The 22,695-nt window shown below is 38.0% G+C and overlaps 1 protein-coding gene across 1 annotated transcript in view; it reads left to right on the top strand.

Annotated features, from left to right (window-relative positions):
- Nucleotides 1-22,695, top strand: part of PHLPP1 (PH domain and leucine rich repeat protein phosphatase 1) — a 265,241-nt gene that overhangs the window by 229,508 nt on the left and 13,038 nt on the right. Inside the window, exons 12-14 of the mRNA XM_023195183.2 lie at nt 1,264-1,426; nt 14,118-14,248; nt 18,859-18,963. Of these exons, the coding sequence (XP_023050951.1) occupies nt 1,264-1,426; nt 14,118-14,248; nt 18,859-18,963 (399 nt within the window). The remainder of the gene's footprint in view (nt 1-1,263; nt 1,427-14,117; nt 14,249-18,858; nt 18,964-22,695) is intronic.

The following is a 22,695-nucleotide window of genomic DNA, read 5'->3' as shown; positions in this document are numbered from 1 at the left end:
AAAATATGACAGCATATTTAAATAATATTCTTAGAAATTCAGGCTATCATAGATGAATTACTTCGTAGTCTGTGTACATATTGTTTGTAGTATATTCTGATGCCACACTGGATGTATATGATATTAAAAAGTCTGACTTCATAAGATAAAAACTTAGTTTTTACTGTATTTTAGGCATATATTTATTTTCAAGATAAACAAGATAATCTTTATATTTTAAATATGACAGAAAAATAATACAGTGTTTTTTTGTTAAATTGTTTAAAAGTGTATTGTGACAAATGAAACTATAACAGGTAGAAATGATACCAAAAAATGTAAACTATTATTCAGCTTATGAGTCTGAGTGACACTAATGGGGAATCCTGTGCTTCTTGGAGTGGAAAGAGGGTCAACAAAGTGCCAGATACTATTACAGTGATTGCAGAGGTGGAGGTGTTGTTTTTTCTTTCAAATTTATAAAGAATGCAAGAAACCCTGATTCTGGAATTTTTCTTTAGTTATTGTAATTATTGATGAAGATTATAGATGTGGAAGATTGAACAATAAAAGACATTCTTAAATGGAAGTATTAAATTAATTACATTAGAACATATTATTAAGATAAGGTTGGAGAGATTCCTTCTTGGTAGATGTTTAGCAACAATTGAGAGAAATGTCTTTTGGCCCTGGTGTGAATTTGCGCTCTGCCAGAAGTCAAAGAGGTGATCCAAATGGGCTTTTAACACCCCCTTGCTCCTTACCACCACTTTGTATTCATCAGTGATGTCAGAGGAATTGGGGGAGTGGAGGTTGAAGAAAAAGCTTATCTTAATATGAACTATAGACCTGTTCTCTACCTCCACCTTGAGTTTTCAGTGCCACTACAAAGAAGTCATACTCTCTGAGCTCTTTTAAGGCAGTTATATTGGATTAATGCTGGCTTTTGACCCATTTCAATAGTGTTTTCATTAGTGTTCAGACCAAGCTATACAGTAACGTGATTATTGCCAGGGTAACTTAATTTCCACACAGACTTTTAGAAGGAAAAGGGCACCCATTTTCCTTCTTGTTGACAATTTGAAGAGTTGAATAGTTTTTGTTCTGTAGTGGGAAAGGAGGTGTTAAAATATTTCAGTACTCCAAAATGATAGTGAAAAAATGGTCTTGTTTGTAGAAATAACTGTTACAAATGAATCCTTAAAGTCATAGCAATTTAATTCATCCTTTGATTCTCATCATATACTATTTTCTTTTAAATTGCTTTATTTTCTCTTTTTTTAGTAAAATGGCGAAACTAGAGGAGCTTGAAGAAATTGATCTCAGTGGGAATAAGCTGAAAGCCATCCCAACAACAATCATGAATTGCAGGCGCGTGCACACCGTGATTGCTCACTCCAACTGCATCGAGGTCTTTCCCGAAGTTATGCAGCTCCCAGAGATCAAGGTATATGGTTTCATTTCATAAACTCTGGCTTTCAGGTAGGCAAAGAGAGTTGACTTGCTAATTCATCAACTCAGGACGTTTGCATCTTTGTTGGATTTATTCAGAATGGAGGCCCCCATTAGCCCTTACTTCCTCCTTTCTAACCAATGGGCTACACTGTTGAGTTAGCAGAGTTAAAAAAACAAAGCAAAACACTGGAGCACGTTTTGGGACAATTGGATTTCTAGGCTGAGTCCCTAACTTACAGTATGATATGAGGCTACCCACATAGCCACCCTGTACTTCTTTATCTGTTAATAGTTGTTGCAGTCATTTCCAGGGTGGTTACGAGACTCAAAGGATGAGGCTGGTATAACCGCAGTTTGAAAAAGTTAACAGTACCACTACACATCCCTCCCCACCAACTCACCTAGTTAAATAGCACACCCCACCATAGTAGCCCACTAGTGGTAATTCCCTATATAGACAAAGCATCATTGCTGTCACCAAACATTGATTTCAACTGAATGAAATTGGCAGATCAGATATTATTGTCATTTGATAGGTAAGGACACTGAGGTGCTGAAAAGTGAAGAGATCTATGTAAATTAAGACAGCAGATTGGTAGCAGAGGTAGTCTGCAAGTCCTGACTGCTGAGTTGAGGTAGTCTCATGGGAAGAAACCAGTTCACTAGAATGAAAGCCATGTAACAACCATGTGTTCCTATTTTGTTTCTTTTTTGGCAGGGAAATGGTACAAAAGTAAAAAGTTCTTTATATACAATGTAGTTTTTCATTTATATCTTAGCATTTCTAGTTATCGATTTTATGCTTAATGAAAAATAATTTGGTGGTTACAGACTTGGAGCATATTCTAATCTCCTAACAGGGAACAAGAGTAGTCCAATTTAGCCATTCTTCACTTTCCAGGCACTTGCTGATATAAACCTTGTGTTTCAGATTAAGAAAGCGAATAGATATTTGAAGACATTTTAAATGGCTTGCATAACTTTTTTTTTTCTTTTTTTTGAGATGGGGTTTCACCCTTTTTGCCTAGGCTGGAGTGCAATGGTGCAATATTGGCTCACTGCAACCTCTGTTTTCCGGGTTCAAGTGATTCTCTCGCCACAGCCTTCCGAGTAGCTGGGATTACAGGCGCCCGCCACCATGCCCAGCTAATTTTTGTATTTTTTTGTAGAGACAGAGTTTCACCATGTTGGCCAGGCTGGTCTCGAACTCCTGACCTCAGATGATCCACCCGCCTCAGCCTCCCAAAGTGCTGGGATCACAAGCGTGAACCACCATGCCCTGCCGGCTTGCATAACTTTTTATCCCAACAGTTTTTACACATTTATATGGTTGAGATGTGTACAAGCTATTGTGTGTGTGTGTGTGTGTGTGTTTGTGTGTGTGCATGCATGTGTATGTGTGCTTTAAGCCATGAAATGTTTTACCTTGGGCTTTAAGAACACTATCTCATATATCACAGTGGTATTTTAAGATGTTTGTTATGAATTTCCAGAATCTGGCCCAGCGCGCTGGCTCACACCAGTAATCCCAGCATTTTGGGAGGCCGAGGCGGGCGAATCACGAGGTCAGGAGATTGAGACCATCCTGGCTAACCCGTCTCTACTAAAAATATAAAAAATTACCCAGGTTTGGTGACTCGCACCTGTAGTCCCAGCTACTCAGGAGACTGAGGCAGGAGAATGGCATGAACCCAGGAGGCGGAGCCTGCAGTGAGCCGAGATCACACCACTGCGCTCCAGCCTGGGCAACAGAGCGAGACTCCATCTCAAAAAACAAACAACAACAAAAAAAATGTCCAGAATTTTTACTTTCTGTGTAGTAACTTTCACATTGAGGAAAAACAGTGCTCTGAAGGGAGATAGACCTCCAGTTGGATCCCAGCTGAAAATTCACTGCTCTCTTTCCTCATATGTTAAATAAAGAAGAGAATTGGTACTTTCTTTATAGTATTGTTGTGAAGATGAAATGAAATAATACATGTAAAGCATTTGAAATAGGAGTGTCACATAGGAAGAACTTCCTAAGTGTTAGCCATTATTAATCAACACATGCCCTCAATGTGGTTCATCTGTAATGTTGATTATATAGAGCAACTATTTTGGCTGAAGCTCAACAAAATTGAAGAAATTTATTACTTAGGCAAATTGTTTATTTGCCTTCAGCACAGGAAAGATGTTGTCAGCTAGACCTTCCAGGGGTTCCTCAGCTGCCCATTACTTGACATAATGGCTGTGCGGTGCCATCTTTTACCAGAGGTAGTTAAACTGGTCTCTGTGTGGTGCAGGTGAAATTCCAGCACAAGAGAAAGTGAGAGTCTCAAAATTAAACCTCCTATTTGCTCGTCTTAGTGTCTGTACATGTCTTTTAATGTTATAAACTCGTAAATGTAGATTTAGATTCTTGTTCTGGGGTTTTTTGTTTGTTTAAATATCTGGTTTAAAATATAAATAGAGGCCGGGCTTAGTGGCTTACGCCTATAATCCCAGCACTTTGCGAGGCTGAGGCAGGTGGATCATGAGGTCAGGAGTTCGAGACCAGCCTGGCCAACATGGTGAAACCCCGTCTCTACTAAAAATACAAAAATAAGCCGGACACCTGTAATCCCAGCTACTACTGAGGCAGGAGAATCAGTTGAACCCGGGAGGCAGAGGTTGCAATGAGCTGAGATTGCACCACTGCACTCCAGCCTGGGCAACAAGAGCAAAACTCCGTCTCAAAAAAATAAATAAATAAAATGTAAATAGAAATTTAGGCCAAGCATGGCAGCTTGCACCAATAATCCCAGCACTTTGGGAGACCGAGGCAGGCGGATCACCTGAGGTCAGGCTTTCAATACCAGCCTGGCCAACATGGTGAAACACCGTATCTACTAAAAATACAAAAATTAGCTGGGTGTGGTGGCACGTTCCTGTAGTCCCAGCTACTCGGGAGGCTGAGGCAGGAGAATCACTTGAACCTGAGCGTGGGAGGCTACAGTGAGCCGAGATCACACCAGTACACTCCAACCTGGGTGACAGAGTGAGACTCCATCTCAAAAAAAGAAAGAAATTTAAATGTTTTTAGATCTTAACTAGATTTTGCAAAATACAAATTTTGCTGTATGAAAACTAATCCTCTCCTAGACTCTTGCTTGGATTCCTGGATTACAGAATCAGTACCTTTGTTGCTGTTGAATTCCTTCCCCTGTTGTCTTCTCTCTGTACCCTGCTTTACAACTCCTTTTCAATTTTACTTCCCATATTTTTAAATGGTTTCCATTTTTTGCTCTTTGATTGATTTTCCCCCCAGCTATTACACCTTAGCATTTTTCTTATGTTAACAATATCCATTCTTTCAGATTGAGCTCTTCCATTACCAGTAGATACAAGTTTTGTTGGGGTTTTTTGGGGGAGCTGAGCAACATCAAGTATCCTTTATGTACAAACATATGCATGTTTCAGCCCTGGACAGATAGTATTCTTGAAAAAGATAGTAGTTATATTATTTCAGAACTCCGAATTGATATTTTTATGTTCATATGAGAATATTTTAAGTTGCAATATAAATATTTATGTATATTTGAATATCTAAAAGAAAATTTCTTGTAAAAATTGTGTTGTGTCTTAAATGATAAATATACCTATGAAAGTCTTCATTGCAAACTGTACCTTAAAGCATATTTTAATGTAAATGAAGTAATCTCATTTCTACGATGAGATATTCCAACCTGTATTAAAATTTTATTATTGAGTTAATAACCCTACATTACATTCTCACGGTTTCTTGAAAATAAAGTGCAGTAGATGTTACTTGTAAAACATCTCATAAAGGTATTAAGATCCTTGCAATTTTAAAAACTTAGCAGATGGCATTTCAGAAGAGGTAAGATCATGGTGTATTTAACTAGCTAGTTTCACCAAACATTGTTATCTTTTCAGACATTAAAAGAAAGTGATTATTCATAGCTTTGTGACCAAAGTTTTAAAAACAATTACTGTTTAAAAGAGCAAACAAATCTCCATACTGAGATGTATGCTAAAATGTGTTTTTAAAACACCTGAATAATTAGGCCCTTATTCATGTACACCTTAAACAGACTATTTGCACCATCTAATCTTGGATAAAATGGAACACTGGCTTTTTTTTCATTTTGATATATCTAATGAGATCTGTAAAGCGATCAACAGGTGTTTTGTATTTGGATAGGGAGGTTATGTAAGTTATTAGTAGGAAAAATAAAATGTGTTTTTCAGAATTTTCCAGTGAGCCCGAGTGTCCGCACCTTTGTTTAGCCCTTTTGCATTGATCTTCCAGACTCCTCTCCTACCACCAGTCCAGTTTTGCTTGGAGTAGATTGTGTTCTCTTTTGGTTCTAAAACAGACAGACCTCCCTCTGGATACAGATTAGCTCTCGATCATCTAGTAAGGGAAACAAGAGCTGAGTCACACAGATGCCAGACTTGGTTTGGCTGGACCTGGACCTAAGTCCATGCTAAGGCTACTCATGGCTGAGGAACCTCAGAAGCAGAGGTGGCCATGGATATGGCACTTGTTTCTCCTTCCACTGAACTGCATAGCAGTCACATTAGTAATACAGTAATTTTGCAACAAAAACCAAGCTATTAGTTGAGTAACTGCTAAATAGTGACCTATTCTAAACCCTTGCCCCGCTTTTTTTGACATAGGGTCTCTGTCACCCAGGCTGGAGCCAGGTATTCTAACCCTTTTTTGAAGTGTATTTTAAGCAGGTGAAATGAGTGTTGATACATGCGGTGAATGAAGTTTGTAATTTGGGATTTAAACATCAGCAACTTCTTTGTCAAATTTCCATGTTCCTGTGGCTTATTGATTCTAAGAATGCATCTTTTTAGATGTTTTAATTATCTTTAGAAGATTATTTTCATGTTTGTTCCATGCAGTAATAAACTGCTTGGCTAAGTTGAGTGAACTCATATCTAAAATCTGTGTTACCCTAACTGGAAAGAGAGTATGAAGTTTTAATATGCTATGCTCTTGAGGACGATGGCTATAGGAAGTTTAAAAAATAAACTTAATATAGATCAGCTCTCAAGCAGCTACAGAGAAAACCACAATCCCATAGTCACCATGTAGCCAGACTTGGCTTGCCTGGCAGCAAGCCCTGTTTGTTGTTCTTGTCTCTAAAGTCAAATGAAATAGAGAATATCAGCTTAGTCACAAAGACACAAAGAACAAGGGGAAATGACTGGGTCAGAATGGATGAAGGAAAGTGGGTTGATTCTTGGGGAAGTAGGAAATGGATATGAAGACAGGTCAGGAACCAAGTTTAGACTTCAGTTGGGTGGCGTAGTTGACCTAATAGACGTAAAAACATCAGCTTGGCATAATGCTTATCCAGAAACCTGAAACCAGGAGCAGTCATTATTATGGTGCTGGAATCAAGTTAAGTAATAGTTACTTAGGAAATGTTCCAACCGTTGCGGAGTCTAATGTCAATTCCTGTTTGGGACAAGGCTCGATACAAGGGCTAAGGAAAGAGGAAGCAAGCAGTGTCTACTGGAAAGTGGCCATTGAAGCCACTCTGCACCCAGCCGCACCAGGAACAGACTAGCAGGAAGTTAACACTGCATATTCTCTCTTTCAAAATTGGTGTAATGAGTTAACCCAGACTAGTTTTGTGTGTGTTCGTTTTTAACTCTGGTTTCAGCAGATCTTTCTAAATTCAGAGCCATGCCCATTCTAACGAAATATTGCATACATTTTACAGAATAAGTTACGTATCTATACAGATGAACAATTAGTCCTTCATGAGCTCATGCATTTTAGAAGGCATCTTTTTAGAGAGGCTTTTGGAGAAAGGAGCACCATGACTCAGAGTCCTCAGAAGAAGTGGTCTGTGAGGTGGTTACTATGGTGCTCTTCAGATCCCTGAGGGCAAAGGGAAGTACACTCACACACCCAGAAATCTGGGAGACGCCTGGAATCACCTGTAAATTTCTTTTCAAGTATCTTTTTCAGTCTAAAAATTCATGGTCATTTTACGTTCCACTTTTTATCATTTCTCTTTGTTTTAATGTAAAAATAATGGCTCTTTCCCTCCTCAATCTGAGTAAAACTGAAGCCCCCAGATGCATGTGCCAGGCATCCTGTAACTTTGTAATATACCATTAAGTACCCCCAAGGGCACACATAATCAATTTGAAGAAGTGATGATGGGCCAGGCACGGTGGCTCATGCCTGTAATGCCAACACTTTGGGTGGCTGAGGTTGGAGGACTGCTTGAGGCCAGGAGTTCAAGACCAGCCTGAGCAACATGGCAAGACCTTATCTCTTTGAGGAAAAAAAAAGAAGCGATGATGTAAAGAAATTGCTCAGTTTATACAGGATACATTTTCTTAAAGTCAAAATTTGCAGATAACTTAGTTTTAGTGTTTGAGGAAATTCTGTATTTGAGCAAACAGAATACTAAGGATTGTTACCCTGCTTGTCATTTTTATCACCTCAAATGCTTGCCAATTTTAAGAAATCTTTTCCCAAGGTTTCTTCAAGGCTTCCCGAATCTAAAATGCAGTTGAGAAAATCACAGAGACACTGTATGTAAATTTAAAAGGAATACTTTATACGAGATTAAAGGTCTTTCTTTGCAGCTCCCTATAAGGTGAGGAAGTTAGAACATTAATGCACATTTCTCAGTAATTATATATAAATATGATTTTTTAAAAAAAATTATAGGGTCTTGCTCTGTTGCCCATGCTGGAGTGCAGTGGTGCAATCATAACTCACTGCAGCCTCAACTTCTTGGCTCACAGGAAGCTCCCACCTCAGCTTCGTGAGTAGCTGAGACTCCAGGTGAACAGGAGCCTGGCTAATTTCTGAAAATTTATGTAGAAATGGTCTTGCTATGTTACCCAGGTGGATCTCGAACTCGTGGCCTCAAGCAGTCCTTCTGCGACAGTCTCCCAAAGTGCTGGGATTACAGACGTGAGCCACTGCACACAGCCATAAATACGATTTTATGTAGAAAAATAGTACTACACTTTGACTCTCAGGTCTGTGTTTGGTGTAAAAAGTGAGTTCAGACCAACTCATTCACTTAATAAACTTACTTAGTTGTATGAACATCCCACGTTAGGGATCACTTAGCCTTTTATAACACTGGGAATGTATAGTAGTTTAAGAGAATTTGACTAGAAGTTGTATATTGAGAAATAGTACATATATGTGTATATTTATTTTACTATTAAGCTGAAATGTTCTGCTTCCTATAGCATCATAAGAAAGGGAGGCAGTGTAGACTGCCTCTGTATGAGACACAATCTATAGGATCCACAGTTCATTGTCTGATCCCTCTGCCTGTCCAGCCTTATCTTCTGCTCTGGGGCCCAACAGTCTCCAGCCTCAGCAACCTCTCATAGTGAGTTTCCTGATATGCCACACAAGTGTTATTCTTGTCTCCTTCCTGCTGTACCTGCTATTAGCTCTCCCTAGATGTCCACCTGTTCTCACATGCCTGATTAACTTTGATTCTGCACAGAAATCTTCTCTGGAAAGGCCTCTGTGGGGTCTTGTTATCTGTCCCTCTGCTGCTATGACCTGATTGATCATACCAGCTAAAGGTGTATTGTTTATTTCCCCCACTATCCTGGGAGTTCCTCAAGGGCAGGGACTGTATCTGCCATCTCCGTGTGTCCCTTATGTTGGCTTATTGCCTGCCGATTTGTAGATCCTTAATACATGTTCTTTTAAATGAATACTTGCATTTATTTACTTCTTATGAAGTCAGCAGGGAAATATGTTATACACCAGCAGCTTTTACCTTGCAAGGGCAAGGAAATCCAGACTGTGATTGGGATCCTCATTTTTGGAACTGTGTCATTGGGGAGCACGGTGGAGGTGGTGGACTGGGGATAGTCTGCAGGAAGGAAGAAAGTAGGGTGTTACAGAATCTAGGAGCCAGTAGCTTAAGTTGCCATTTCAAGGCAGTACAGGCAGCTATTTGGCAGATGATATATAATACATTGCTATGAACATTGATATGCCTGTTTCTGTGGTAATGTTCTGAGGAAAACATAATAAAGATAGGCCCCATGCAGCTTTTGTGATAGTTACACTTAAACTGTACATCAAATTGAATTTCTTTTTCTTTAAGATATAATGATGTTTTTATGCTCTTATCTAAATGTGTTTGTAATGATTTTCCTCTAAATCAAGAATTCCTTCTCAGCTATGAGTTATCTCACTTTTTCTGAGGGTTGCATAATTTTTTGGGTATTCTTACCAGAAGTTTGATTATAACAAAGTAATTTTTGTTAGCTATATTCTAGAGTGGGCCTGAAAGAGGGAAGGATAATTTTCTTTTAGTTGTGTTTTAGCCAGATTTAACATTCTATTTAATACATTTTTAAGAAAGTTGTAGTACACTAACCATAGAGGTACATATATATTAACAATATAAAGTATCATTTTTTTTCTCCAGTTTCACTCAAATATTTTCTATTTGCTTAGTGGTAACCATTATAATGATTCAGCCAACAAGTGTTTGTGGAGTACCCCAGCAGTCAGCCTATATTGAGGACTATTAAAACAACATGACAGAGTGCTTCTAAGTGTGTTGCTCACTGTGTTAACACCGGGAGGGCAGCACCAGATACTAACATCCTGTAATTTTTTTTTCAACGTTCTATAATTTCTGTGAACAAACCTCCTTCCTGTGTGCAGAAGTATAAAAGGGTGTTTTTGCTTATCTGCTGTTAAAAAAAAAATGGTTGCATTCTTATGTAGAAATAAACAATGATATTTAAAATGTATTAAAATTGCATTACAATGCTATTTATTCTATGCTGAACTTAACCTAAGCACTGGTATCTCAGTTCCCATCCTAGCAGATTTAATTACTGAAGCACCTTACAAGAGTCCTCCATAAATTCATTGACAAAATAATTGTTACGTGCCAGGCAATCATTTGTTCATTTGTTCATCCTTTTAATGAAACCATTTGTTGAGCATCTACACTTTCCAGTGCACTGCGCTTAGGATATCCGAGGAGAAACAGCAGCAATCCCTGCTCTCTAGGAGGTCATAGTCTCATGGAAGAAATAAGTAAGCAGATAATTATAACAAGGGACACCTAATTGAAACAGGGTGTAGTAGAGTTGGCATTGAGTTGAGTCTTAAAAGGAATCAGGCATATTGCACCAGATAAAAAGCAAGAAAAGCATGAAGAAAAGGGTTCCAAGCACAGAGAGAAGCATGTGTAAAGTCACAGACAGATGAAAGCATGTCACGTGCAGACACTCTGGCATGGGTGGAACATGGAGTGTGAGGAAGCCAGTGTGCAAAGTTGGGGATGCCTTGTTGGACATTCTGAGGAGTTTGGTGTCGGGTTGAAGGACACCTGGGAGCAGGATGACAGACTGAAGCTGGAGTGTGAGCAGGTGGAGTAAACCACACTGAGAAACTATCCTGACAGCATAGGAGGAGTGCATCGAGGGAAGCAAGACCAAAAGCAAATTTCCGGTGCAGCTGGAGCCTTCCAGGGGAAGTGGGATGCAGGTCAGTCCAGGGTAGTGGAGCTCGATGGAAGAGAACCGGCTGCAGTGAATCAGAGACTGTGAATCAAAGACTGTTACGGAGCCTTGGGGAGCAGACAGTCCTGGGCAGAGGGGAGGCACAGGAAGGAACATCGTCTCTAAGAAGGTCTGTGTTACAGCCTTCATAAGTAATTAGTTACCGTACTGAACTCATTTCATAATTTGATAATTTAGAGAATGAGCTATTTTATATCTGTAGAACAAATTTTTACCAATTTCATAAAATTCAGTATTGTTGCAGAGTGCCTTTAATCATTGACCAAAGGCATTTTCTGACCCCAAATTTGTTTCTGTCAACTACTTGCATCCTAAATTACTCACACTTATTAGCTCTTTATTTCCTGTCCCATCAGTGTTCAGTAGATTGTATATATCCCCATTTGTTGTCCTTCTTTGCTGATGTGTACTGACTATGTTGGTAGCATGTCCCATTATTAACCAGTATTATCGGGTGTCAGTTTTTCTTTAAACTCTGGTTGACTGTTGATGTAACCATTATTTATAATTGAAAAAGAAAAAGAAAACCAAAACAAAGCAAAAAAAGAGATGACCGTTTTCTCTAATATTAATATTGAGGTTAAGTAAATTACTGTACATCTACTAGAAGTAGTATGGGGCTATGAAAGGTGGTAGTATGTTAGGGCATTCAGGCCGCTATAACAACATGCCTTAGACTGGATAATTTATTACCAACAGAAATTTCTTGCTCACAGTTCTAGAGGCTGGGAAGTCCAAGATGAGAGTGCCAGCAGATTTGGTTTGATGAGGCGCCATTTCTCATAGGTAGTTCCTTCCACGTGTGCTTGTCTGGTGGAAAGAGTGAACAAGCTCACTGGGTCTGTTTTATGAGGCCACCAATCCCATTCATGAGGGCAAAGCCCTTATGACCTAATCTGCTCCCAAAGGCCCCACTTCTTAATACTGTCACATTGGGGATTAAGTTTCAGTATATGATGAAAATTTGGGGAACAAACATTCAGACCATAGGAGATGGGAATAAAGGTGGGGAAAATGGTTGCAGTAGAGCAATAGAAGAGTAAGTGAAATGTAATGAAATTGCACCTACATTTGAGATTTTTAAGACTTTTTAAAATTATATATGAATAAGGCTATAAGAAAAAAAAAACCAGAATGCTAAAAAACAAAACAAAAAAAACAGAATGCTAACCCTGGTTGTGTTAGGGTGGTAGATTTAAGGATGTGTTTTCTGAGCTTTTCTTTTTGCTCAGCTTTTTATGGATAATGTGGTTATAATGCTCTCATAATAAAATATGATTATTTACAATGGCAATATAATTTTTTATTGCTATTATTTGGAAGCAACAGTATGAAACATTTTGTGTGAAAGCATTGTGTTGTTTGAAGTCTATTGAAAATATATTTATCCAAAAATACAGGTTTTCATTTTACCCAATCTCTACCCTTCCCCAATCCATACTAGATTTAAGTTCTTTGAGAATTTTTCCAGATAAAAGGAAGATTTTGTCTACTTTTAAGATCCTGAAGTTCTTGAGTATAATCTCCCTCCTCCCTTTTTTGTAAAGGACTGAAGAGAGAACAAAACAATTCCCCTTTTGATCATTTCTGTAAGCACTTTTGAAACTTACAATAAGGTACTAATTCAGCCAGATAATTGAATGCTCTCCACCCCATACTATTGAACCTATAGGTTCTGCATTCTCATATCTAGAGCGCTGACCACTCCATTTCTCTTGCGTATGGTGAGCCTTCTCCACCTAGGTTCCCTGCTCCCTGAACACAAGGGCAGCCCCGCTTTTTACAGTACACCTTACTTAAGTTTTACATCAGTTTTGTGAGAAAGGAGGTATCATTTCCACTTACAGGTAATACCTGATTTTTGTTGTAATCACCATGACCTTTTTGTGATTTTTCTTTCAAGTTAAATTAGGCAGGACCTGTTGGAGAGTCCAGATGTTGATGCCTTGAGGGTAGGATCCATACTTGACTCAGCCCCTTTTTTTGACACAGATTGGGCAGGTTTACCTGCTCGTGTAGCTTTTGCCAATTTCTTATTCAGCTTCTTTTGAAGTATCTTCTCATTTTGAGTGTGTTTTACCTGCCTTTTCCTTATTTTACATTTCTTTGCTTGTTTTTTTGTTTTTGTTTGTTTTCTGTTTTGTTTTTTTGAGACAGGGTGTTGCTCTGTCTCCCAGGCTGGAGTGCAGTGGCGTAGTCTCTGGTCACTACAACCTGCACTTCCTGGAATCTTTTTTTTTTTTTTTTGGTGAGATGGCGATTTACCGTTGTTGCCCAGGCTGGAGTGCAATGGCGTGATCTCAGCTCACTGCATCCTCCGCCTCCCAGGTTCAAGTGATTCTCCTGCCTCAGCCTTCCGAGTAGCTGGGATTATAGGCATGTGCCACCACGCCCGGCTAATTTTGTATTTTTAGTAGAGACGGGGTTTCACCATGTTGCCCAGGCTGATCTCGAACTCCTGATCTCAGGTAATCTGCCTGTCTCGGCCTCCCAAAGTGCTGGGATTACAGGCGTGAGCCACTGCGCCCTGCACACCTCCTGGATTCAAGCGATTCTCATGTGTCAACCACCTGGAATAGATGGGATTACAGGCGTGTGCCACCACCTGGTGAGATGAGGTTTCACCATGTTGGCCAGGCTGGTCTCGAACTCTTGACCTCAAGTGATCCACCCAACTCGGCCTCCCAAAGTGCTGGGATTACAGGCGTGAGCCTCTGTACCCAGCCTTCTTTGTTTTTAGTTTTGTTTTAAGAAATTCCTTTAAAGTTCATTTTAATATTTGAGCTGTAGTTCTCATGGCATGGAGATTTTGTGAGCAATAAGAAAATCTATTAGGATTTTTTAGTTAATGCTTGATTTTAAACGTGGAGATAAACTTCAGTGGAAAATATGAGAAGAATAAAGAACATGGATTTTCTGTGTTATTCAAAGAAAATTAAAAAAATTTTTTTTTGCATTTAGCAAAATCTATTTTAAATGTTTATGGTAAAGTAACAGATAAGCCTCCTTTTCCACATTTGTCTAGTATACTATAATGAATGATTAGACTGATTTGCATGCAAAGGGTAGGAGTATAGAACTCCATGAAGAACTTCTCTAGACCATCTCTTTCTTGTTTGTGCTTGTTCCTTTTTCAGTGTGTGGATCTGAGCTGTAATGAGCTAAGTGAAGTCACATTACCAGAAAACCTGCCTCCCAAACTGCAGGAGCTAGACCTGACTGGAAACCCTCGCCTTGTCCTCGATCACAAAACCCTGGAACTACTGAAGTAAGTATTCTGTAAAGCACTGTATCCCCATCATTGTCCACTGGCAGTGGGCTTCATATCTCAGTGAAAATGGGAAACAAAACATGAAGCATCATTGACTTGTTAGCTGTGTTAACACACATAACAGGATATATATATACAAGATGCAGGGAAGCAATGAACAACCAAGATGTAACTTAAATCTCAGTAGTCACTGATAACGTGGTTGTGACAGTTAATGCAAATGTTAAGGAAGGATTTTAAAAAAGATGTAGGGAAAACTAACAGTGTGGCACTGAAATCCAGTTTTTTTAAATAAGACTGAGGATGTGGAGTAGTTAGATCCTACCAGCAGTTAGATCTTCACGGTATGGGAAAGAGTTCATTGATGCTGTTTCATTCTTGATATTGATAAAGAATTAGTGGTTGGAGTTTTCTATGTAAAACCTTAAAGGTCTGCAGTAGGAAAGATATCTTAATAAGAATGTTCATCATAGAACTCTAAATGTCTATTAAGAAATAAATAATGTTCCACAATTGAATATTACAAAGCCATTTAAAATTATTTAGAGCTATATCGCTAACTCAAAAGATCTTTACAGTATATTAAGTGAAAATATTAATAAAATTAACAAAGAAGTTTTATAATATAATTCAATTTTTGCAATATAAATTTGTGTGCATCGGGTATATGTACATGTATATGCATACACACACCTAGAAAATGCCTGAAAGGATATATAACAAAAGTTGAAGCAGTGTTATTCTCTGGATAATAGTATTATGGGTAGTGTTTATTTTCTTCTTTAAACTTTTCTGAATTTTCAGAATTTTTTGTGGTATATCAGATCAGTAGTAGTTTTAAACATTGTCATACATTAGTCATTATGCATGCCATATATGTTTATTCAATGTTGGAATATTTGTTGCTGAAAGTCATTTTCCATTATTTTAGGAAAATCTGTAAAAAACAGTAGATATTTGGTAAATGGTCCATTAATACTATCCTAGGCTGTAGTGCAAACCAAAGTTTGAAAAGCACTTAAAGTGATTCCTGGATAGAATTGGCCTAATTAGTGCCTAATTTGTTGGCATTTTAAGTACTTGATGAGAAAATTAATTTTGATGCATAGTTGAAAAACACTGCCTGAGTGTCCTGAGGAAGGTGTAGAGAACGAGGCTCTCTCCATTATTGATCACGTGTATGAAACCTTGGCCTAAAGCCCTCCATCTGTCCAGACCTATGAGAAAAAAAATGGCCTACATGATCTTTAAGGTGCTTTTTAAATTCAAGAAGAAAATGGATTATCAAAATAGGTCATCTTTAAACAGATAGCTGTTGAGTATTTTTTACATGTAGGATACAGAAATTTTTGAGCATTCTTTACAAGTAAAATTTAAAAATAATTGCACCAAAATGTGTTAATAAATGGAAGTAGCCACTTAGAGGAAAATTAAAGTTGCATTCTTATATCACATCAAAATCCAGCTGAAATAGTTGAATCTGTAAAATTAAATGATTTTCAAAAGTAATAAGAAATCATATGAATATCTTCACAAGTTAGAAAAAGACTTTTTAGGCCAAGAAATGAAGGGAGTAAGTGGCAAGAAAAGAAATCAGTACATGTAGATTGGTTTCCATATTTACATTGCATATATTTACATGTAAATATACTTTTTATACATTAAAGTGTTAAATGTCTATGTCCTATTTCAGAAACCCTCAAGAATAAATACAAATGGCAAATGACAAACTGGGAAGAAAAATATGAAAAAAGCTTTAATATGCTTACTATAAAGTGTTCTTATAAGATAAGTACTTATAAGAAAAGTATTCAAACAGAAAATAAACAAAGGACATTAACATTTAACAGAAGCAGTACAAATAGTTACATGAAAATATGTTCAAACTTATTAATATATCAAGTAAATACAAAATAAAATACTTGAATAACATTTTCCCCCTCAAACTGGTGCTGCTGAAGGACCGTAATTTGGTATTACACTCTTCTTAAAAGCAGTTGCCGTAGTGTATCAAGCTTTTTAAAATATTCACGTACTCAGACCAAAGTGTCCTATAGCAAAACACTGTAATATTCTTAAAACGTTACCTTCTGTTTAACATCTGGAAGGTTGTGGATTCTTAATGACTTGGAAGATTTTCCGTATATTATTTGCACTTTTAGAGGGTTGGTTTATTTGTTTTATTTGAGCTGGGTAAGTGCATATGAGGACTCTTCTGTGAGATTGAGCTGTGGTTCACAGAATTCTCTCTGACTCATTTAAAGATATACAAGATGGCCGGGCACAGTGGCTCACGCCTGTAATCCCAGCACTTTGGGAGGCCGAGGTGGGTAAATCACCTGAGGTCAGGAGTTTGAGACCAGCCTGACCAACATGATGAAACCCCGTCTCTACTAAATACAAAAAAACTGGCAGACAAGGTGGTGCATGCCTGTAATCCCAGCTACTCGGGAGGCTGAGGCAGGAGAGTCGCTTGAACCTGGGAGGTGGAGGTTGCAGAGAGCCGTGTTACGCTATTGCACTCCAGCCTGGGCAACAAGAGCAAAACTCCATCTCAAAAAATAACGATATACAAGAGTCAGCATTCAGTTCACTTCAGATAGCTGCTCAGCTGCACTGTGTTCAGCTAGACAGAGAAGAGAAATTGCTGCTTCACTAGAAAGAATTATTTGTGTGCTGGGGAGAGGGGGCAGTTAAGAGTTATTTTTTTTTTTTTCCTTTAATATTCAGGTTAGGAAATTGAATTATTTCTCTGAAGACTTTGTGTTCTGTAAAAATTATAAATGCCTTTATAAATGAGCCTTCACTTTTCCCGAGACTTCAGGATGGTATCTAAGAGCCTTAGGATATGTCTTAAGAAACCTATTGTATTGCGTACTGTTTTAGATGGATAAAATTGAGTACCAGGTCATATGGAGAGCAAATAATGGAGAACTGTCCCTTTTTTTGTTAATGTCTCTTTTATTTATAGAATTGAAAACTTTGAAAAAAAGATTTAGCTCTAGGCTTATTGTAAAACAAAGTATTAACTTGATTTGGGAATTTTCTATTGACACTAGATTTATGTTTTTCAGGATAAGATGGAAAGTAAATGTTTGCTAGTAATTGAGAGTAGAAACTTTTCTTTAACCATATATTTTTAAATTTCAGAAAAATTGCCACCAGTTATTTCTAGATTCAAAGGGAATACTAGGTAGATATTGATTTACTTTTTAAAGCTTTAACTGGTTCTTAGGAAAAATATATAGTATTTGTTAGATTTGGGAGTAGTGAGTACCAACAGATAATTTTAATTCTTGTGGTTATGACCAAAACTATGTAGGTGTTGCTTCAGTTGTCAACAGATAGTACATATACTTTTTCTCTTGTTTAAATAATAATGAGGGGGAAACTTAGTGGCAATTTACGAGTAACAGGACTTATTTCATCTTGTGGTAGCCAGCCTTTTAACAGACTACTTTACATCTGTTAATGACTTCCTGTTTAGGGGCACAGAATGCTTTCTAGAGGCTGATTTTTATTTTTTTTTATTTTTATTTTTATTTTTATTTTTATTTTTATTTTGAGACAGGGTTTTGCTCTTGTTGCCCAGGCTGGAGAGCAGTGGCACAATCTTGGCTCACCACAACCTCCGCCTCCCGAGTTCAAGCGATTCTCCTGCCTCAGCCTCCTGCGTAGCTGGAATTACAAGCATGCACCACCATGCCCGGCCAATTTTTTGTATTTTTAGTAGAGACAGGGTTTCTCCATGTTGGTCAGGCTGATCTGGAACTCACGACCTCAGGTGATCCGCCCGCCTTGGCCTCCCAAAGTGCTGGGATTACAGGCATGAGCCACCGCACCCGGCGAGGCTGATTTTTAAGAAACGCTATTTGAGAATTTATCCCTTTAGTATTTCTGTCTTGGGTCCTGTTGGATCCATTATGGCATATAAGGGCTGAGGTGAGGTAAGAAATCTCCCAGTTTAAATACATTCAGTTAACTTGTAATTTATTAAATACCCCTCATTTACTTTGTAATTTTATGTATATGTTTTATTTTATGATATTAGTCTTAGCATACTTGGCTGACCCGTGAGGAGAGTATTGGAAGCTCCAGGGAACTGCAAGTCTGTGATAATATTTGGAGGGGTTATATGGACAGAAATTGGATTTGGAGATGAATATTGCAGAATTCTCTCACATCATCTGAAGGCACTATAATTGTGGCTTAGGTGTTTTGTTGTTGTTCTTTCTGAGTATTCATGGTGTAAGAATACACCGATCCTAATACTTAAGTTTTGTTTTCTCATGCCAAGGCTGAGAGCTGTCCTTGTCATTCCCAGGAGAGAGCAGTCATCTAATGTAGAATGTGTGAAAGTCTCTAATAGCTGCTTTATGATGCTCATTAAAAGTAATTTTCATGCTCTGTATGTATGCCCCTTGGTTTTCATTACAATGAGTAGCTGATTCTTGTTGCTAATAAGTATTTCAGACACATTAAACACAGTAAGAAATGGTAAGTACAGAGTGCTTAACAGGTATTTTTTTTTATTTCTCGGATAAAGATAGCAATTTGCACACATTTGGTTTTAATGATTCCTGTTCCCTCCCTGTTTCTCTTGTTAGTAATATCCGCTGTTTCAAGATTGATCAGCCTTCTACAGGAGACGCTTCTGGAGCCCCAGCTGTATGGAGTCATGGTTACACTGAAGCTTCGGGGGTAAAAAACAAGTAAGTCAGATGAAACTTAAGAGGAAGAACTGCCTCCTGCCTGTCTCACTCCTTTAGTTGGGTAGAAAGAAACTCAGTGCTGTAGCACACACTTTTCTCATGTAAAATTTCTTTTGAGTATTCCAAGTTTCCCCAGAGTGAGGCTCCTTCATGACTTATGTTTGAACATTAAGGGAAGGCCCTGTTTGGAATCACATAGTCTCCCTTAGTAGGAGTCGTTGCTAGGATACAAGGTAACTGACACATTATATCTATGTAAGACTCCAGTGTTTGGAAAAGGCCTAGGTATTGAAATGCATCCCTGCTCCTTTGAAAAGCCCCTTTATCTTTCTCTGAGGCTTGTTTACCAAGCAAAACAGAGATAGTATTAAAGGAGAAGTAGCTTAATTGTGCATATTTAAGATCACTCATGTTATTGACTATGGAGCTATTTTTACAATCTAAATTAGATTGGCAGGAGTTTGATGTCCATTGCCTGTAATGTCATCTGCTTGTCTTGCCACTGGGACTTGTCCATCTTAATATCTTTTTCTTTTCCATTTTCCCCACCCTCCCCTCTCTTAGATACAGATGTTGATTTTTCCTGAAAAATGTAACCAGGCTTTTCAGGCTTGCTTGTATTATATGAAGAGGTGCTAATAATTAGTACCTAGACAGGTAAAGAATCCTATAAATTAGAATGGTCATAATTTAATTAGCTGAAGTAGAAGAACACAGAAGTCTGAAAGTAGGGGAAGAACAGAAAGTGGAGGTAGATCTAATAATAGCTAACATTAGTATTCAACCCTGGGCACACATTAGAATCAGTAAGGTAAAGAAAATTTTTTAAAAGTCTCCCAACCTAGACTCATTAAATCAGAATGTTTTAAAATCTCCCCCAGGTGATTCTACTATGTGTCTAGGCTTCAGAACCACCGACTAGCTGAATACTCTTCATGGAAAATAAAAGGTTTGGAATTGTTGCTGCCATTCTGCCTGCTTTTCTTTGGGACAGAAAACAGCATCAACTCAAATTCTGGATCTGACACATTGATCTTTTCCCTAAGGTGTCATTTGGCCTTGTGCTCTCTAGAGAAGAGTTAACAAGTCTGTCGTCTTTGCTCAGAAAGCAGAATAACCTGAGGAGGTGTGCCTTAGTTCTGCCTGGGCTCCAGCTGCTCCCTGATTTCCATGGGCTTTGCACAGTATGTCATTGTGTTGGGGCAGAAGGGAATTCATATATTCTTTAGCGCACTCAAAGTTTCTTTCTGGAGATCATCACTTTTTAGATCAAAGGATCTTTTATGTCTTCCTTACAAACACCAGTATGTGAAACTGCTCATTTCTGAACACTAATGTGAAATCTAAGATTAGCTTTTAATATCTCTGTATATTAATATCTGTTATCTACTCAATGTGTCTTAATGGAGCAAGTAACCAAGTAGATCTGGGTGGGCTTTTCGGCATAATTCCCCCTTCCACAATTGTGTCACATAGTACAATTTGTGGATAGCAAAGTGCACTACAACCCTTTGAATTGTTCTAAAGTGAACACACCTTCAGACCACCACCTGCATCCAGAAGTAAAAAATGAAGAGTCATTGAAAGATATAAATAAATAAATATAAGAAATAGAAAATGGACAGCATCCCAATAGTCCCAGGCTATGCTTTGCCCTCACTTGATACTTCCCTTTGCTTTTTTTACCCTTTGGTTTTGCCAATAAAGGTTTCTCGAGAGCTTTTTGTTTGTTTTTTTTTGGTGTTTTTTGTTTTGTTTTTACTTTGTTTGCATTGTCAGTGGTCATTTAAACAAGCAGTTTGCTGCTTGACACCTTGAAAGAAAGGGAAAACTGTGGTTGTCCTCTCTCCAAATCTCAGTAGACATCTCTTCCTCCTTTGGGGAAACCCAAGAGGGAGCTACAGTTGGATAATTAGCCTCTTTTTTTTTTTTTTTTTTGAGACAGAGTCTTGCTCTGTCGCCCAGGCTGGAGTGCAGTGGCCGGATCTCAGCTCACTGCAAGCTCCGTCTCCCGGGTTTATGCCATTCGCCTGCCTCAGCCTCCCAAGTACCTGGGATTACAGGCACCCGCTACCATGCCTGACTAATTTTTGTATTTTTAGTAGAAATGCGGTTTCACCATGTTGGCCAGGCCAGTCTTGAACTCCTGACCTCAACTGATCCACCTGCCTCAGCCTCCCAAAGTGCTGGGATTACAGATATGAGCCACTACTCCCAGCCTAGCCTCTTCTTTAGATTAAAAACCAAACAGGAAACTTCAGCAGAAAAGAAATGCTGAGAATGATCACCACTGTACTTAAGAAAAAAGAAAGAAAAAAAAAACTACGTTACTGTATTTTTTTTCCTCTTTTATACTGCCTCATTCCAGCTAGCAAGGGGAGCCTATAGAAGGAAGACGGAATAAAATGACTTTAAAATTTAACTTTGCCACTAATTGCCTTATAATTTTGGATAACTTGTTTTTCTTAATAAATAGAGGCAAGAATTTCAAAATATTGAGATAGAAGCCAGACTGCCTGGCTTTGCACCTGAGTTCTATACTTTCTTGCTGTGTGACCATGAGCAGTTTCTCAGTCTCTCTTTAGCTAAAATAAGAAATAAGAAAAAACTACCATTCTCATGGTGTTGTTATAGGATCACGTGAGGTCATATGTATGACATACTTAGAACAATGTGTGCCATATAATAAACCCTATTTAAGTGTTAACTACTAATATTATTGATTATAATGGTCATTACTATTATTATTTATCCCTGAACTCCTTAAAGGGAGGGATTATATTTTTAAGTTTATATATCTGGTGTGTAGCTATGATACATAGCAGGTGCTTAATAATTTTTTTCTTTTTATTTATATATGTAAGAAGGTATACTCTATATTCACTAAAATTCACCCTTTTTAATGTACAGTTCTGCAAGTTTTGGTGAAAGAATATCATCATGTGTAACCACCACTACCGGGTATAGACCAGTTTCGTCACCTACCAAAATTTACCCCATGCCCCTTTTTGTCAATTATTCTCCCCAGCCCCTGTCCTTGGCAACTCCTGATCTGTTTTTTATCTCATTGATTTTGCCTTTTCCAGAATGTCATATAAACGGGAATTATATAGTATATGACCTTCTCAGTCTGACATCTTTCCCATCACATAATGCGTTTGAGATTCATTTGTACTATTGCATGTGTCAGTAGTTTGTTTCTTTTCATTGCTTTTTATTCCTAGTAGCATTCCATTGCATGGACATTTTATGGTTTGTTTGTGTTTTACCCATTCACCATTTGAAGGATGTTTAGATTGTTTCAAGTTTTTAGCAGTTGCAAATGAAAATGCCACACGTTGCAAACAGTTACATACAGGTTTTTGTATGAATGCTTGTTTTCATTTCTCTTGGATAAATGCCTAGGGATAAGGATTGCTGGGTCATATGGTAAGTGTATATTTATTTTGGAAGAAACTGCCAAACTGTTTCCAAAGTGCCTGTATCATTTTGCACTCCCAACAGCAATGTCTTAAGAGTTCCAGTAGCTACACATCCTTACCAGCAGGTGTTATTGTTAGGTTGCTGTTGTTTTTTCCATTTTAATAATAATATCTCATTGTGGTTTTAATTTGCATTTCCCTACTCTTTTCATGTGTTTATTTATCATCCATATACATTCTTTGGTGAAAACTTGTTCATTCACAATCAAATGTGATGTTAGCTCTAGGTATTTTTGTAGACACCCTTTAT

This window comes from Piliocolobus tephrosceles, chromosome 18 (assembly GCF_002776525.5).
Source record: "Piliocolobus tephrosceles isolate RC106 chromosome 18, ASM277652v3, whole genome shotgun sequence".
NCBI lineage: Eukaryota > Metazoa > Chordata > Mammalia > Primates > Cercopithecidae > Piliocolobus > Piliocolobus tephrosceles.
This window is presented reverse-complemented; position numbering and strand designations above follow the sequence as displayed.